Genomic DNA, 18,063 nt, shown 5'->3' with positions numbered 1-18,063 from the left:
TCGGAATTAACTCGGAATCCCCGCGGGGGTGTTAATGAATAATAAAACAATGTGGATATTGTAACTTTTAATGTAGCCCCCAACGAGTATTTGCAATCTGATACGACTTAAGTGGGCTTGGTAATAGCACCGCTGCAGGGTAAACAAGTGACGGATAACGGGGTAAAATACCCCCCCCCCCCCCCCGTACTTCGATTATTTACAGACCTCTGTGATACAGCAAAGAAGAGTACGGAGTGCGATGTTGAACAAGATTCAGTGTCCTCACCACATGAAGCGGAATCAATACGTCGGATAATAAGTCCTAACGTACTTACAAAAACAGTCATGTTGACCTATCCTGTCCTTCCTACAATTACACCACCAATATCGTTGATTGTGCTTATGAATTGTCGCGGCAATTACAGAGATCGAAATGCAAACTGAAACTGATGACTACTTTATAGGTTAAAATAGCCTATACAGGATTTGATTGCAAGGGTAATAATGTGAATATTAACGATAAAAGAGAAGGGTCCAGAATATCAAAATCCTCTATCAGATCATTTAACTGCCTAGAACATACTACATTATTATTATTAAACGTTTTTTAGTATAACGGGGACGCTGTCAGGGGATCGGAACACTGTCCATCTCCTGGCAGACGCCCCATCCACTACATCATGCAGAGGGTTGAACTATCGTACCTACGGAAATATTAAAAAAATGCTTTTCTGGCTTCATTACTTAAATACTAATCATAGGGCTATGAAAATATCATATATAAAAATAACACAAATCTACTTATTTTAGCCTACCTTCACTGACATTGTGATAAGCCTAAAAAGGTACTTTTACAAATATAATTATGACCACCACAGAAATATTCGTGTGTTGTCATGCATGTATGAAACAGCCTGAAACCTGGGGTAATAATAATATTATTGCTTAACACCTCTCCTAAAGAGATTACCTCACGCATTCGCACAACCTGTATTATGACGGAGTCGCATGCGTATATTTCTATAGTCCGTTTCAGAACTTGCTGTTTGGGTTTAATTTCTTCACTGTAAAGTAGTCGATAAGACTCCTTGTAATCTAAATACTTAAAACCACAGGCAGGTAAATCGGTAGTTACTCGTTATTTCAATAGCAACACTCTGTGAAACATTCAATCTTGTTTTACCGGGCAAAAAGCATTTTTCTAACATTTCCATCAGTACTTTAGAGTGAGTGAGTATGGTTTTGCGCTTTTCTTTTATCAACATTCCAGCAGAAAGGCTTCGTGCATCTGTATAGAACAAGGGCCCCTGAGTATCGAGTGAACCCCCTAACCAATAAGCTACCCAGGAGATAAAACACGTTTGTAATATATCACATTGGTCACGTGTATCGATTGATATTTTGTCTGACTAGACCGGCGATAAGGGATTACATGTATCATGGTATCAGTGTCACTATATCCAAATAGAGGTCTAAAACACTTATACAACATCGTGACTGTTAAATTTATATGAAACGAGGAGCTTTGTACAGCCACTGAGAAATTATTTGTGACAAACGATACATTGTATGTGTGAAAGCTAATGCTGAAGTGGAAAGTTGAGAATAACATATGTTTTGACAGGACCGACCGACGTGTCGATCTATTTCGAGATCTCTTTACAAACTCAAAACGTCGTCTTGATGTTGTGTATTCAGTTACATAAATGAATTGCTCGTTCAGGCTTGATATTTTACCGTCCACTAAAAGCTGCAATATGGCTTTGACCTCGGCGTTAACAAAACACGATCAATTCATTTGCACGGTTTTCAAAGAAGACCACCAACAGTTTCTGCACAATAAAAAGGAACCAGCTTATATGGCCCGGAACGAAAGTGACAGCAAATGTATACCATAAATAATAGCAATACAGTCGAACTTCATTATGTCGAACTTGAATGTGTAGAATTCCTGGTTGTTTCGAATTCATTTTGGAGAGTCCAAATTAAGCCTAAAAGTCCCCTGATGCCTCGTACCACGGATAACTCGTACTTTTTTCCAGGTACTCGAGAATTCAAAACGACTAGGTTCGACTGTAATTAATTGCACATACATAATCCTTGCAGCAAAACAAATGAAGAAAAGAGGATAATTTTGATAAATTTATTCAGCCATTTTGTTTTAGTTCAGTTTCACTGGTAATAATTTTATTCTTTCAACAATAACACTAAATCAAGTTGCATGATTTCTGTCATAGGTTATGCAATGAAAGTCATTTAATATTCCTCGCCCTCTTCCTCGCCTTCTCCCTCGACGGAGTCAACTCCGACCTCCTCGTAGTCCTTCTCCAGAGCTGCCAAGTCCTCACGGGCCTCGGAGAACTCGCCCTCCTCCATACCCTCACCAACGTACCAATGGACGAAGGCACGCTTGGCGTACATCAGATCGAACTTGTGGTCAAGACGAGCCCATGCCTCAGCGATGGCAGTGGTGTTGCTCAACATGCACACAGCTCTCTGGACCTTGGCCAAGTCACCGCCGGGAACAACAGTCGGTGGCTGATAGTTGATTCCGACCTTGAAACCAGTGGGACACCAGTCCACAAACTGGATGGTTCTCTTGGTTTTGATGGTAGCGATGGCAGCGTTGACATCCTTAGGGACGACGTCACCACGGTACAGCATGCAGCATGCCATGTACTTGCCGTGACGGGGATCACACTTGACCATCTGGTTGGCGGGCTCGAAAGTGGCGTTGGTAATATCAGCAACTGTAAGCTGCTCGTGGTAGGCCTTCTCTGCAGAGATGACAGGGGCGTAGGTAGCCAGAGGGAAGTGGATACGTGGGTAGGGCACCAAGTTGGTCTGGAACTCTGTCAGGTCAACGTTCAGGGCACCGTCAAAGCGGAGAGACGCAGTGATGGAGCTGACGATCTGACCAATCAGACGGTTCAAGTTGGTGTAAGTTGGACGCTCGATGTCGAGGTTACGACGGCAGATGTCGTAGATGGCCTCGTTGTCGACCATGAAGGCGCAGTCCGAGTGCTCCAGAGTGGTATGGGTGGTCAGGATGGAGTTGTAAGGCTCGACCACAGCAGTGGAGATCTGAGGAGCAGGGTAGATGGCGAACTCCAGCTTGGACTTCTTTCCGTAGTCAACACTCAGACGCTCCATCAACAGAGAGGTGAAACCTGAGCCAGTGCCACCACCGAAGCTGTGGAAGATGAGGAAGCCCTGGAGTCCAGTGCATTGGTCAGCCAGTTTCCTGAGGCGGTCAAGGACGAGGTCGACGATCTCCTTGCCGATGGTGTAGTGACCACGGGCGTAGTTGTTGGCGGCGTCCTCCTTCCCAGTAATCAGCTGTTCTGGGTGGAACAGCTGACGATAGGTTCCGGTACGGACCTCATCTGTAGGAAACAAGCATTAAGTTAAGATTGTGTTCATTCAATGTGTATATTCAATACACTCCAACCATATGTTTCATATTAAATAAACAGTCAATACAAAAATCACAAAAAGAAAATCAGTTTGCATTTTAAAGAATCTTACCAAGACGTAGTTAACACAGTATAATGTTAGAGAATTAAAAAGACTATTTTATGTGCAATGAAAGTCCTTACCAATAACAGTTGGCTCGAGATCAACGAAGACAGCCCTGGGGACGTGTTTCCCTGCTCCAGTCTCGCTGAAGAAGGTGTTGAAGGAATCGTCACCACCCCCGATGGTCTTGTCAGAGGGCATCTGACCATCAGGCTGGATACCGTGCTCCAAACAGTACAACTCCCAGCAGGCATTGCCCATCTGGACACCGGCTTGACCAACATGGATGGAGACGCATTCCCTCTAAAAACGAAAATGAACTCATGATCGCATGGACCCAGTTACTGTACACCGTCCAAATATTAAATCATAAAACTGACCCACCTAATAGTAATCGATATTTTCAACGTAGGGTAAAATATACACAAAATGATAAAAGTCCTCAAGTTAGTTACAATTGCAGCATTCTGTGACACTCATTATGCTGTGGATCGTGTCTATGTCTCACGGGCTATTTACACACGCTTGACTTAGTTTATGAAGGAACTCCCATAGGTCGATCATGAGATTATAGAAAGTTATAAGTGGCAAGTATTAAATAAAATAATAAACTCTCTCCTGTGCAATACCAATTTTATGAAACGGGAGCTCGTTTTGTATTGTATATACCACACACACTTCACGGCACATTATCGGGGCAACATGTATGGTTTGTAAATAGCGAATTCGGTTTAAAGGGATGCTTCACCCATAGCATTCAAATTTGGTATCATCATGAAAATAAGTCACAAGTGCTTCAAAAATCAACTCACCATGGTGCCTTTTTTAGTTGACGATGACGCTGTACTCACTGGGACGTTTAGGAGTCTAGGGAGACGACGTGTAGAATGTTTGGCAGACAAACTGTGTATATATAAAGGGAGACCCGGAGCGCGTTGCTAACCATGTGACCACAAACACGTGCACATACTGGGCAGAGTTGTGTTACCAAGGACGCTACTCACATACACATTATAACAGTACATTTGTAATGACTTTACACATTTTGAAAGCGTCTTTTCAGAGAACCGAAACGTTATTGAAACGTATTCATAACACCCTACAGCATATATATGTATTGAAGTGAACAGAAAGCCACCGTCGATGTTACTTCCAAACACGTGAGCACATAGTTCGTATTTAGCCACTCGAACCGCTTTATCGAAATGCGTTTTGCAACAAGTCAACTCATATCATAATATGTGTCTCCTTCGATTTTAAGACTTAGGCAATGTTTGCATTTGTACAATGGTATTGGACCACGAGTTAGTCAGCATGCAATGATCAGTTCGTTTGTTCGAATTAACCACAAATTATATTTCTAGAAAATAACTAGTGATCGAGATGCACAATGAACTTGTTATAAATCTAGACAATTATAAATGTGTCAGTTAGGATAAATCAGCGGGTCCTATGGAACGTTGTCTTTACATTTCATTTTGTATAGATTGTTAACTAATGTTATATTGCGTGAGCATTGTATAAGTGTATTCATATGTATGTCAACTTACATATAAAGAAACAAACTGTCATTTCACAGAGAAGAAACTTTGAAAATTGTTTACAAATTGATTGTCTCTCTCTCAATATCTCTCCCATTCACTGACTAACTGACTCACGCACGCACCCACCACCCACCTATCAACCCCTCTACCAAACACCCTAACACCTGTCCACACAAACACCCGCTCACACAACTATCAGTCACCAACCCATCCATCCACACTCACACTCACTCACTCAAACACTCAGTCGAACCAGCAACCATGATACCCCCACCCCCCCCACCCCCCACCCCACCCCACCCCACCCCCACCCCCACCCCACCCCCAACCTAATGATAATAATCAAATGACTTTCCCTCAATATTTAACTCATTCACTGGCTCACGCATTCACGCATTCACGCACCCACCTCGCAATCCACACACTCACACACTCTTTCACTTACACACACACTCACTCAACCGCTCAGTCACCCACCCACCAACCCGCCTACGCATCAACCAACTCACTCACTAAAGCACTCAAATACTCACGCAAACATTAACTCAAACATTCACTCAATCACCAACCATGATGAACCCAAAATATAATGATAGCATGTAATGTTTCCGGGAAGGGAAAATTACAATTCAGTACTTGGCATATATATTTATATATATATATATATTGTATTAGGAAGATACTTGGGGTGTCATCTGCTTGAGGGAGTATAGAGTTTTTTTATGAGATTATTGGTGAGTTTTCTTTGTCCTGTCATATGATTGTGTTTGTTGTTTGTTTGCAAGTGAATTAAAAGTTTCATCGGTAATATTAGGTTGATAGTATCACCTTAAGTAGAAAGTGAGTTGTTGTAAGTATTGTGTGTTGTGTCTTGGTGCGTTATTTAGATTCATGGAGTGAGTGAGTGAGTGAGTGAGTGAGTGAGTGAGTGAGCTAGCTTTAACATCGCTTTGAACAGTATTTCAGTTTAATCACGGCGTGTCAGCTTGATGCGGGAGGTAAACCTAAAATTATTCAGGTCTTGCGCGTCCCTTTGGTTTAAACCAACGAGCACCAGTAAGTGCTGACAAACTACGAAACACAATCAAGGCGAACCGGAATTCGAAACTTCGCTCATAGATTTCACGTCAAGGGGTCTGATGGTCGTTATCGCCGAAGCACTGACAGGAAGAGTGAAACATCCAAGTTATAAAATGCATACCAAAGACTTACAAACAAGTGGGTTCCGCACTTTTTGATTATTTCATTATGGGCGCTTCACCGTTTCAAAATTAGACCGATAGTTTGAAGGATGAAAGAAATATTTTTCCCCTTTTTGTGATTCATTTGTTTTGTATTGATGCATAGTGCATCCACTGAGTCCAGGAAAATGGTACTAAAAAGATCATTCGAAAGTGTATGGTCATCTTGGTGCTGATTATTGAAGTAGCAGCATTTGCATCCTTGGGATGAAAATGTGTATCATCTCATAATTAACGTCAGGAGTATCAGATCTTAGTGCTTACATTTGCGAGTTAATCTCTCGTATACTAGTATTTGAGTGAAAATTGAGATTTGGTTGGTTGGTTTGTTGTTTAACGCCGCACTTAGCAATATTCCAGCTATATGACGGCGGTCTGAAAATAATCGAGTCTGCACCAGACAATCCAGTGATAGACATCATGAGCATCGATCCACGCAATTGGGATAGATGACATGTATCAACCAAGTCAGCGAGCCTGACCACCCGATCCCGTTAGTCGCCTTTTACGACAAGCATAGTCGCCATTTACGGCAAGCATGGGTTGCTGAAGACCTATTCTACCCCGGAATCTTCACGGGTCTGAAAATTGAGAAATGTATTAAAATATATAATTTGTAAACACTTAGTATATCAAGTGACTTTCTTTTTGGCCAGAAACAGTCCCCAATCATTACTTTATTGCTATAAATTGAACACCAATCAATTGCAAATCTGCCTCATCAAATGTATGACTTCAAATGTAAAATTAATGAAGTCCGGCTTAATGCAGGCAATAGTTATACCCTACGGTTAAAGAGAATGTTTGGTAGTTCCCATGGTGACTGTCAAAATGACGACAAAAGAGGGAAACGATTCACTAGAGATTCAACCAGCACTGAAGGTAATACTAGTTCTGACAAGAATTGTACAGTGAACGTCTGTTTGGGGCATTTCCCGTTGTATAAAGGATTCACAGAAGGATTATTTTGACTGGATGCCATACGGTAAATCAAGCATCCCATAGTCCATGATGTTAAGGTAGGGACATCCAAGGCTAGCACTATTGATTTTGTAGGGGATAACAACCCACTCTAAAAAGGAAACTATTAACCACCACAGTGAATCAAAACGACCCATGAACTGATGAAACTAGGTACTTCGAGCTACATTGATAAACAAATGAATCAATAGCTTCATTGTTTTCAACCTCACGAATCACATTAGTCTGGCGAGTTTCTAATTCAGAAAGTTCTTCTAACAGTGTGCAGAGAGAAACTTTAGGATTTCTTTGGAAAATAATCTTCAGTAACAGTCCTTCAGTTGCAATTCTTACAGCTGAAGGTACGGAAAGGTACATCATAAGTTTGATCACAACAAAAATAATATGCAAATTATACAAAGCCCATGGAGTGGTCATTTGCCATTCTAACCATATATATGTTCGACTTCCTGTCCCATTATGAGAAATGTATCCCCACAATCAATAATGATTTAACGTCAATAAGAGGATCAATTGAAGGCAACTTAAAACGTTTATTACATTTATTCATTTATTTTAACATGGATGAGTATTGTCACATTGACATTTCTTTTACTTTAATGGTTATGATTTCCCTCTTCCAAAAATGTCACCAAATAAGTTATTTATAAGAAAGTCATTTCACTTTCAATATTCCTCGCCCTCTTGCTCGCCTTCTCCATCGACGGAGTCAACACCGACCTCCTCGTAGTCCTTCTCCAGAGCTGCCAAGTCCTCACGGGCCTCGGAGAACTCGCCCTCCTCCATACCCTCACCAACGTACCAGTGGACGAAGGCACGCTTGGCGTACATCAGATCGAACTTGTGGTCAAGACGAGCCCATGCCTCAGCGATGGCAGTTGTGTTGCTCAACATGCACACAGCTCTCTGGACCTTGGCCAAGTCACCACCGGGAACAACAGTCGGTGGCTGGTAGTTGATTCCGACCTTGAAACCAGTGGGACACCAGTCCACAAACTGGATGGTTCTCTTGGTTTTGATGGTACAGATGGCAGCGTTGACATCCTTAGGGACGACGTCACCACGGTACAGCATGCAGCATGCCATGTACTTGCCGTGACGGGGATCACACTTGACCATCTGGTTGGCGGGCTCGAAAGTGGCGTTGGTGATTTCAGCAACTGACAGTTGCTCATGGTAGGCCTTCTCTGCAGAGATGACAGGGGCGTAGGTAGCCAGAGGGAAGTGGATACGTGGGTAGGGCACCAAGTTGGTCTGGAACTCTGTTATATCCACGTTCAGGGCACCGTCAAAACGGAGAGACGCAGTGATGGAGCTGACGATCTGACCAATCAGACGGTTCAAGTTGGTGTAAGTTGGACGCTCGATGTCGAGGTTACGACGGCAGATGTCGTAGATGGCCTCGTTGTCGACCATGAAGGCGCAGTCCGAGTGCTCCAGAGTGGTATGGGTGGTCAGGATGGAGTTGTAAGGCTCGACCACAGCAGTGGAGATCTGAGGAGCAGGGTAGATGGCGAACTCCAGCTTGGACTTCTTTCCGTAGTCAACACTCAGACGCTCCATCAACAGAGAGGTGAAACCTGAGCCAGTGCCACCACCGAAGCTGTGGAAGATGAGGAAGCCCTGGAGTCCAGTGCATTGGTCAGCCAGTTTCCTGAGGCGGTCAAGGACGAGGTCGACAATCTCCTTGCCGATGGTGTAGTGACCACGGGCGTAGTTGTTGGCGGCGTCCTCCTTCCCAGTAATCAGCTGTTCTGGATGGAACAGCTGACGATAGGTTCCGGTACGGACCTCATCTTTAGAAAGAAAAAATGAAGGTTAAGACTTTATTAACAAATAAGTATTACGCACACATGATGTACTATGTATTACTGACTTCAGAAATGACTTGATGGTTTTAACACCAGAGAATAAACAGTCTAGCTTATCCGCCGAAACAGATTCAATTTGGCGTAAAAGGCAAAATAGCGGTGAAAATTATATGAATGGATCACTTAAAAACCACAGACACGATAGCACATTTACTGATATCGTTGGAACAAATTACAATATAATAATTTAAGGTCTTGGCTATAAACGTCAAAAAGTATTTCGAAAAGGGTTAAACATGACTTAAAAAGTCTATCTTATGTGCAATGAAAGTCCTTACCAATAACAGTTGGCTCGAGATCAACGAAGACAGCCCTGGGGACATGTTTCCCTGCTCCAGTCTCGCTGAAGAAGGTGTTGAAGGAATCGTCACCACCCCCGATGGTCTTGTCAGAGGGCATCTGACCATCAGGCTGGATACCGTGCTCCAAACAGTACAACTCCCAGCAGGCATTGCCCATCTGGACACCGGCTTGACCAACATGGATGGAGACGCATTCCCTCTAAAAACGAAAATGAACTCATGATCGCATGGACCCAGTTACTGTACACCGTCCAAATATTAAATCATAAAACTGACCCACCTAATAGTAATCGATAGTTTCAACTGAGGGTAAAATATACACAAAATGATAAAAGTCCTCAAGTTAGTTACAATTGCAGCAAGAACACAAAATGTATGATTCAAAAATGTTTTCTTGTCGCCCAATATCAACATTACATTGCGTACACAAATATGAAACTTCAACTTACCATGATGATTTAGAATTTTATGACGCTGCACTCTCTGAGACGATTACGAGTCCAGGGAGACAAGACGAATGAGTGTTTGATACACACAAGCTGTTCATATAGAGAGACGTTGCTAGTCATGTGACGACAAATACTTGCACATTACTGGCCATGTACGGTGTTGCTAGTGACGCTAAACTGATGCACATATCAACTGCACAGATTTAGAAACTTACAAAAGGCTTTATTCATTGAAAGAAAACTGTCATTGAATCTTATTCAAAATCCTGACAAAATATTCATGCATAACAGTTACACAACAATGTTTCAGAGCAAGAGTGCAGAGGTGACAGGTGCGCGTTGCTAGTCATATGAAAACAAACAATTGCACACATTTATATATATAGCTCATATCACAGTGACCTGACATCAATAAATGAAATTCCGTTGCAAAAATTCAAAGGCTTTTTGATATGCTAGTTCTACTTTTATGTCTGTGTTATGACTCCCCATAGAGAGACTGGTTTATAGAAAGTAATATGTGTATGGTGATATTTTAGTGTGGTAACCGGAGTACATAATGAAATCTTTCTAAACATACGATAGATTTGCGATAGCTGTTACCAACACCGAAAACGAAACGTCAAACATGCACTTGATAAAACACTTAAACATCATCCGCATCTAAACTCGAATTTCTCCACGTCATTGAAGTCATCAAACAATGAAGTCGGCATATGCATCCACTTCACCCGCCTTGTAACAAAGAAAGAAACGTGCTTTAAAGTCAAGAACATGTCAGGGTTTTCATTTAACGACCAGAACAACTGTAGTAGACACTGTGGCGGGGCGGAGTACCCTCGCTTGACACGACCGCCTGGGCGCATGCATGTGATAATGTCAGAGTCGTGCAGTGGACCCTCCTTTTCGTTGAGTTTTCGCGCGTGTGTGTGTGAGTGTGCATGCTATGTGTAATATATTTAATACAAATGAAACAGGAAAATATGTTATAACTCTCAAAATTGTGCGTGAAATAACTGAGTATATTAAAATTGCCCTTAACCCAATAATACCCAATGAGTACAAATTACTTATGTATGCGTCCTCCAGAAAATCATTTTTATATTTGTGTACATAATGAACATACACATCTACGTATGAAAGAATATTTTGTTTATGTTTAATACGTCCATGTATCCTTTACACTGCTTATAGCGTCATGAGAGTAAAATGGTTCTGCTGTCATGAAGGGCGGCTTGTCAGGAAGTCAGCGACGCGCGTATAAATGACTGTTGGGACGGCCACATAAATAAAATAGCATAATACAAATGTCCAAAGATGAGCTGTATATAAATATTCTCCCTTTTGTTACAACCTTTAATCCCCAAAACCCGGAAATATTTGGAAGTGTTCGGGAAACACTGTATTCCTTAAATAAGTGTAAAGAACTAAAACAAAAATTATCACAAAATAAACTTATAAAAAGTGAAAGACAGAGCCAAAATCTGAAACAGATTCTTATTAGGGCTTCTTTCTCAAATGGAAAACAAGAATGAAAACAGCACAAAAGTGTTACACACCAAATTGTTGTACTTGCCCTCATGTTTTACAATGTTATTCTTTTACATTCAAAGACGGAAAAACTTTCTATGTCCGTAAAAATATGAATTGTGATTCAAAAAACTTGATTTATGTCATACAATGTGTTGGATTCAAGGCCAAATACATTGGACAGACAGGGGACACCCTAAGAGCGAGAGTGAGGGTCCACCGACAACAAATAAGGGACCCCTCTTGCCGGTGTATCCCACTCAGTCAACACATTGATCAGTGTGCTGGGAATAAAACACCAAATTTTGTGATATTCCCGTTTTACAAATGTGACAATGATGCACTGAGAAAGATAAAAGAAAGTTATTTTATTAATACTTTCACACCAAAATTAAATGCTCATAACGAACTACGGTTATAACGATATAAAATTAGTGGTTAATTTGAGTTCGTTATAACCGTAGTTTACTGCATTTTATTCATGTTCGTTTTTTAATCCATAACTTGTAGCAAATTAAAAACTGTTCTTGCCAATGAAATAAAAACCTCGTGAATATTAGTTTCCTCCAAATGTGGGTCCACCCTGTGTTTTCTGAACAGAGATGGCTACATGTGGGTTATGCACACCCTCTTATGTTGGTGTAGTGATTATTTTCATTTTCTAAGATGTATTTCACACTTGGAACATCTAAAGTAATTGAGTATTTCACCAATATCTAGTGCAGTGTATGTACATACAGTTAAGTAGCATCATTCGGTGCTACATAGTTGATACACAGTAAACATACAGTATCGGAAAGTATTCTTCCTGACTGTGACATAACGAATCTGTTTATGCAGCATTTGGAGATCTTGTTCCACAAAGTGACACGACGTACTTATTTCCATGCAGCATCTGAAGATCCTGTATCTGTCTGTGTATCTACCCAACACCAGTAAAGATTGAATGTCTGAATATCCTTACCAGACTGGAAAACCACGCATAAGTGAGCATGCAGCATCTTAAGATCCTGTATCTGTTTGTGTATCTACCCAACACCAGTAAAGATTGAATGTCTGAATATCCTTACCAGGTTGGAACACCACGCATAAGTGAGCATGCAGCATTTCTAAAGATCCTGTATCTGTTTGTGTATCTACCCAACACCAGTAAAGATTGAGTGTCTAAATATCCTTACCAGGCTGGGAAACCACGCATAGGTGAACATGCAGCATATCTGAAGACCATGTATTGGAATGTTACACCACGCAACAGTACACATGCAGCATCTGTATATCAAGTACCAGATAGTGACACCACGCACCAGTAATTATTCAGCATCCCAAGATCAAGTATCAAACCGTGAAATCAATCAGCAGTAAACATCTAGCATCTGGCGATCATTTTCTACACGGACATCGAGTATCAATCAAATCGGGCGGCTGAAGACCTTGTTCCGGTTTGTGACATCAAACACCTGTTTGCATTCAACATCTGGAGATCCTGTTCCGGTTTGACACCACGCACCTGTTTCCATGCATCATCAGAAGGTACTGTATCAAACTGTGACACCATACATCAGTACACATCCATTACCTTAAGATCTTGTTCCCGGCTTTGACACCAGATAATGCATGCATTAACAATCTTGTTTCTACACTTAATTTTCAAGATTGTGGTTTCCGCTAGTTTGAAAAATAGTATTAGGTATTTGTAGTTGATAGTCATTTAAGTGCGGGTCAGCGTAATTCTGGAGGAAAGAGTGTATAAGACATTTTACGGGTTTGATGAAACCGACGTGCACATATATGTTGCTGACACAACAGCGTTCATAATCGGAGCGAATTAGAAACATTAATCGTAGTGAAGGCAACATGAACTTATTATAAAAAAGCAAAGCAAGTTTCACACATCTTTGGTTTGAAAACAAAACCGAGTTGTAATGACATGTAACTATTTTAATGTTGAGCAAAACACTAGTGTGTTTAATGTAACATACTCTCTTCTACAAAAACCATATCTACGTATTTAGTGTAGGGTGTAACACACATCTACTGCACATCTGGACACGACATACGTGATAACATGCATTTTGGAAACAGAGTGAGTGAGTGAGTTGGGTTTAACGCCGCAGTATTCCAGTTATATCACGGCGTGTCAGCTTAATGTGGGAGGAAAGCCCGAAGTGATACAGGTCTCAGATGTTTACCACTTCGGTGAAACCCACAAGCACGGATATGGTGCTGATAAACCTAGAAACATAATCGGGGCGAACCTGGATTCGTTTGGAAACAGATCAACAGAGGACGACATGAAGACATTACACGTAATTATAAATGACAAATAAAAGCGAAAGCCGTCATACTATTTTTATTAAGTGATAATGAATACGTATTCCTAACGTCACCATTTTAATGTATTGGAAAATAAAATAGCAGTGCATAGTTGAGTTGTGATGTGTCCTTCATTAACATCACACTCAAGAATTCTTTGTGAACGTACATTTTCTTAGATAAATAGTCCGTGAGCTAATGTAAACAACCAGAAGAACATTGTAAATAAAAGTGAAAACCATTTCCCATAATAATAAGAAACCTCTCAGTAAAAGCAAAGTCCATTATTAGAAACAAAGACCATGTGATAATGTAAACAAACATATATAATATATTGGAAACAGGACAACATAGGACACGAGTCCAACATGAAATATTACACGGAATTAAAAATGACAAGTAAAAGCGACAAAACCCTTTCCATATTCTTAAGAAATCTCTGTACAAACAGAGTCGATTGTCATTGGAACTGGTGTCGAGATAGAACTATCTGTCAAATCATTATTGCGTGGTAATATTTAAAACGTAATACTATTCTCAACGTCACCATTTCAATGCATTTGGGGTAAATATTGAAAAATAAAAGAGCAGTGCACGGTCGAGTTGTGTGTCTCTCATTAACATTACACTCGAGTATTCTATTCTATAGATTATTAGAAACAAAGACTATGTGCTGTGTAAACAACCATGTGAGTGACGAACATTGTAAATAAAAGTGACAAAATGGTTACCATAATCATGAGAAACCTCTGTTAAAGCCTACCCCATTGTACGATTTCGACTTTATCATATGCGTATTTATGAATCACTGTGGTAACGATACCAGGTGTCCGCGAAAAGGTGCGCATATCCTGCCCCACTGGTTGCAACCGCATGTAAGGACGAGGCTAGTGTCCGCTTAAACAAAGCATGGGACATACCAGCAACAGTCACAAATACAGATTTGTATCAGACATCATTTTGGTCGCTGATGCGTCAAATTTAGAAATGTCTCACACTTGTCTACCATCAAGCTCTTCCATAAAGGATTTAGTGAGGCATTGAATGCTAAAAACCCTATCAAGCACCTTTTGAACGTATTGAGTCGTATTAATACACGCCACCAAATTCACTTCTATTTCAAAATATCAACACAATTACTTTTTAAACAAATCTGGTGAGTTATTTCTATAACTCTTTCAAATATGACAGATTAGATCTATAATCTTCAATAAACCCTTCTTACATCAACTATCATAACATTTGTATACAAGAAAATGTGAAATATGCAATTCAAAACAACGGCACACATGATATCACAGGGTGAAAATATATGTTTGGCAGTAATTGAACAGAAGTGAAAGGAGATTTAAGACATTAAAATAGTTTCATTATTTGCCCCTGCATCTGGTTATAAGTGCAAATCATACAATAATTATTAGATAAAAAATACAAGTACGCTCAGACCCCACCATAAAAGGAAAACGACAAAGCACACTCTGTCAAGAGTATAAGTACGACAAGCATGACATCTCCGTCCTGTCGGTGAGACACGGGCTTGCTCTGTAGTTGTAGTTGTGACATTTCGAGCACAAACACATAGTCCGCCACGGTTGTAGTGTTGCAGGTTTATGATTATCAGGGTTGTTATGATGGAGAGACAACTCTGACTGAGAACCAGGATCAGGTACACAGCCATTCTAGACAGGGACCCCGACCTGGGCATCACGTCGATGGTGAACACCAGAAACACAGAATAGGACATGCATATGGAGATGAGGTACGACATCCTTTCTCCCGAGTCGATGGGCAGTAGGAAGGAGCAGGCGTTCAGGAGAGACAACAGACACATCGGAAACAAAATGGTGGTCACATAAAACGTTGACTGACGTGTAATATGCATTGTAAAAGATGTCAAGCCAGGGTCGGACTTTGTAGACACATTCATATAAAGCCACTCCGACGAGATGTCCATTATATCAGTCGCCAGATCAAATGATACAGTTGGTTGTATTCGGCATAAAGCGGGAGGTATCATATTCAGATGACAAATCTGACTGTCAAATGGAAACGATGTGCTATCAACTTTGCAACTGGTTTGGAACGTGCTTACGACACTTTGGACAATAGTGCCGTTTTTTAACACTCCCACAACTGTTTCACCTTCAAGTATAGTGTTTGAATTCACACTGTTGACTAGAAATAGTTTTGGAGTCCAGATATCTTTTGGAGAGAGAAGAATTATGTCGAGCTTGTCATAGTCGTCGATATCCCATGTCAAATCAGGATCTATCCATTGTGATGTAAACACTGAAGCAAATGTAAACACCGAGTTAGCAAAGTCAAGTCCTAGAATGGCAAATGGCCGAAACAAGACAGAGATGTTAAGACGTTCCAGTTTCTCAGTTGACGGCATTATCTCTGCTGAATAGTTGGTGAGCAGTTTGCTTCTCAGTTGTTGGTGAGTTTGCCGATTGATGGTATCGGCTGATGGAAAGTTGCTGATAAAAATGAGCATTGTTACAACTGTAACAAACGTTTTCATGGTTTTCACTTTATACCATTCGACTACTGGGACCAACACGTTGTAATGATAGTCTGACACCAAGTTCCACTTATCTGTTCACATACCCTAAGAGCAATAAATCATGTTTATTTTGGGAAGTGTTTTACCAAGTTAACATTGTTTGATTACCACTCTCCTGCATAACGCCATCAACTAATATAATACGTCCATGAAGTGCAGTACATACACCGGTCTCCCTGAATAAGTTCATTAACGCATCTTAGCAGACATGATTATTGACTTTATGACCTACGAGGCATAAATCGTTTTCTGTGATAATGTAATGCGAAAATGTACCTAAGCAACATATAGACACAGTCCAGAAAGGCTTTCTTAATTTTCTCCCCTGAACTTCAAATACACTCTCTCGTTTTCTGCACAAAAAGCGGTTCACACGTACTTTCAATACTGAATTAAACGCAACTCTGCGTTTTGTAACTACATGTACACATCATTATTTTAAACTTTCTACCGACAATGATTCAGAAAGAAATATTTTAAGTATTTCTCACTGATGGTTGCTTCCGCGGTGATGCGATCCTTAAATCAAAGGTGGTTATTGTTTTTTGAAAATTTGATTGACTAATGTAGATGCGCTTCACCCGTAATCTTCACAACAACCTAAATGTGATATACATGTATGCAACATATTGACGTTAACTGATGCAGCTTTCCCTCCGAAGGGGAAACATGCATAAAGACGCGTCATAATTAGTTCCTTGCGTCTAAACAATCGCATATTGACTGTCAAAGCCTCGTTCCAAAAAGCGATCTTAATGCAACGATTCAGGGGAGGGGGGTGGCGGGGAAGACTCATTAGATGAATTTATAATTTTGCGACGGGTTCACATTTGACATATTCTACCTTCAGTTTCAAGATTGCGTAATATTTTTGCCACTGCAAAGGACGCGATTGTCAAAAGCATGTCTTTCGACTCATCTTAGTATTTCATACTTCGAGATATGATTCGATATAACATGCAAATAGAATAATGGCATTCTTTTTGTTTGATGCTTTTATGGCATGAGAAGTGCGAACATGAATATGCAGACATGTATATAAATATATTGCTGGACTGACAAAATACACCAAATTCGAAGTCTTACATTAGACACGAGGAGGGCGGATGCCTATTCTGATAATATTTACATCAGCAGAATGAACAAAGTTCCTGGTAAAATACATGTCTTCTAGATCAGAGTAAACTTAATTTGGTTCGGGATATTAGTGAATTAAAGTCAATATTGATTTGTTTTTAAACTACACAATACACCGAAACTGAAATTATGTACATGTACATGTTTGTGTTTTTGGATCATTCTAGATTCTTACTTGTTAATCAGTAATTAGAATTTACGATAATGTACCTCTGATTCCAGGAGTGCATTTGAAGCCATTCAACGCAATCGATATCGTTTGTGCTTGTGTTTGATGCTGATAAAACAGTGGTTCAAATCAAAGTGATTTGAGTTGGACCATTAGGCAATTTAACCTTGGTAAAAAGCAAAAACACGTTCTTATGACACAATGAGTTGGCTTTCTTAACTAGTCTTTTGTGTATTAGTGTGGCTTACTCTTGTTCAAAACACATATCCAGATTATAAGCATGGAAATGAATACACATTTACTGCACATCTGAACACATCATGAGTGACGACATATTGTAAACAGAACAACAGATGACACGTGTCAAAGCATTTCACATCGGTAATGTCAAATATGTTTTCAAACATTTCCTTTCTTTCTTGCATATTAAGAGTACCTGACAAAAACATGCATTTGATT

General features: G+C 40.4%; 2 protein-coding genes across 2 annotated transcripts; both read right to left on the bottom strand.

The window, feature by feature from the left end:
* Positions 1-2,113: 2,113 nt before the first annotated feature.
* Positions 2,114-4,450, bottom strand: LOC124142543 (tubulin alpha-1A chain-like). The gene is made up of 3 exons (XM_046511087.2): positions 4,314-4,450; positions 3,582-3,804; positions 2,114-3,368 (listed from the first exon to the last, which is right to left on the bottom strand). The coding sequence occupies exons 1-3, from the start codon at positions 4,314-4,316 to the stop codon at positions 2,239-2,241; spliced, it is 1,356 nt and encodes a 451-aa protein (XP_046367043.1). The 5' UTR covers positions 4,317-4,450; the 3' UTR covers positions 2,114-2,238.
* A 3,330-nt stretch (positions 4,451-7,780) lies between these two features.
* LOC124142542 (tubulin alpha-1A chain-like) lies at positions 7,781-10,000 on the bottom strand. Its single transcript, XM_046511086.2, has 3 exons — positions 9,890-10,000; positions 9,417-9,639; positions 7,781-9,063 (listed from the first exon to the last, which is right to left on the bottom strand). The coding sequence occupies exons 1-3, from the start codon at positions 9,890-9,892 to the stop codon at positions 7,934-7,936; spliced, it is 1,356 nt and encodes a 451-aa protein (XP_046367042.1). The 5' UTR covers positions 9,893-10,000; the 3' UTR covers positions 7,781-7,933.
* Between the last annotated feature and the right edge of the window lie 8,063 nt (positions 10,001-18,063).

The sequence above is a fragment of the Haliotis rufescens genome, unplaced genomic scaffold, assembly GCF_023055435.1.
Source record: "Haliotis rufescens isolate VD_foot unplaced genomic scaffold, xgHalRufe1.0.p SCAF_17, whole genome shotgun sequence".
Lineage (NCBI taxonomy): Eukaryota > Metazoa > Mollusca > Gastropoda > Lepetellida > Haliotidae > Haliotis > Haliotis rufescens.
Note: the sequence above shows the minus strand (reverse complement) of the source record. Positions and strands in the feature narration are given on the sequence as shown.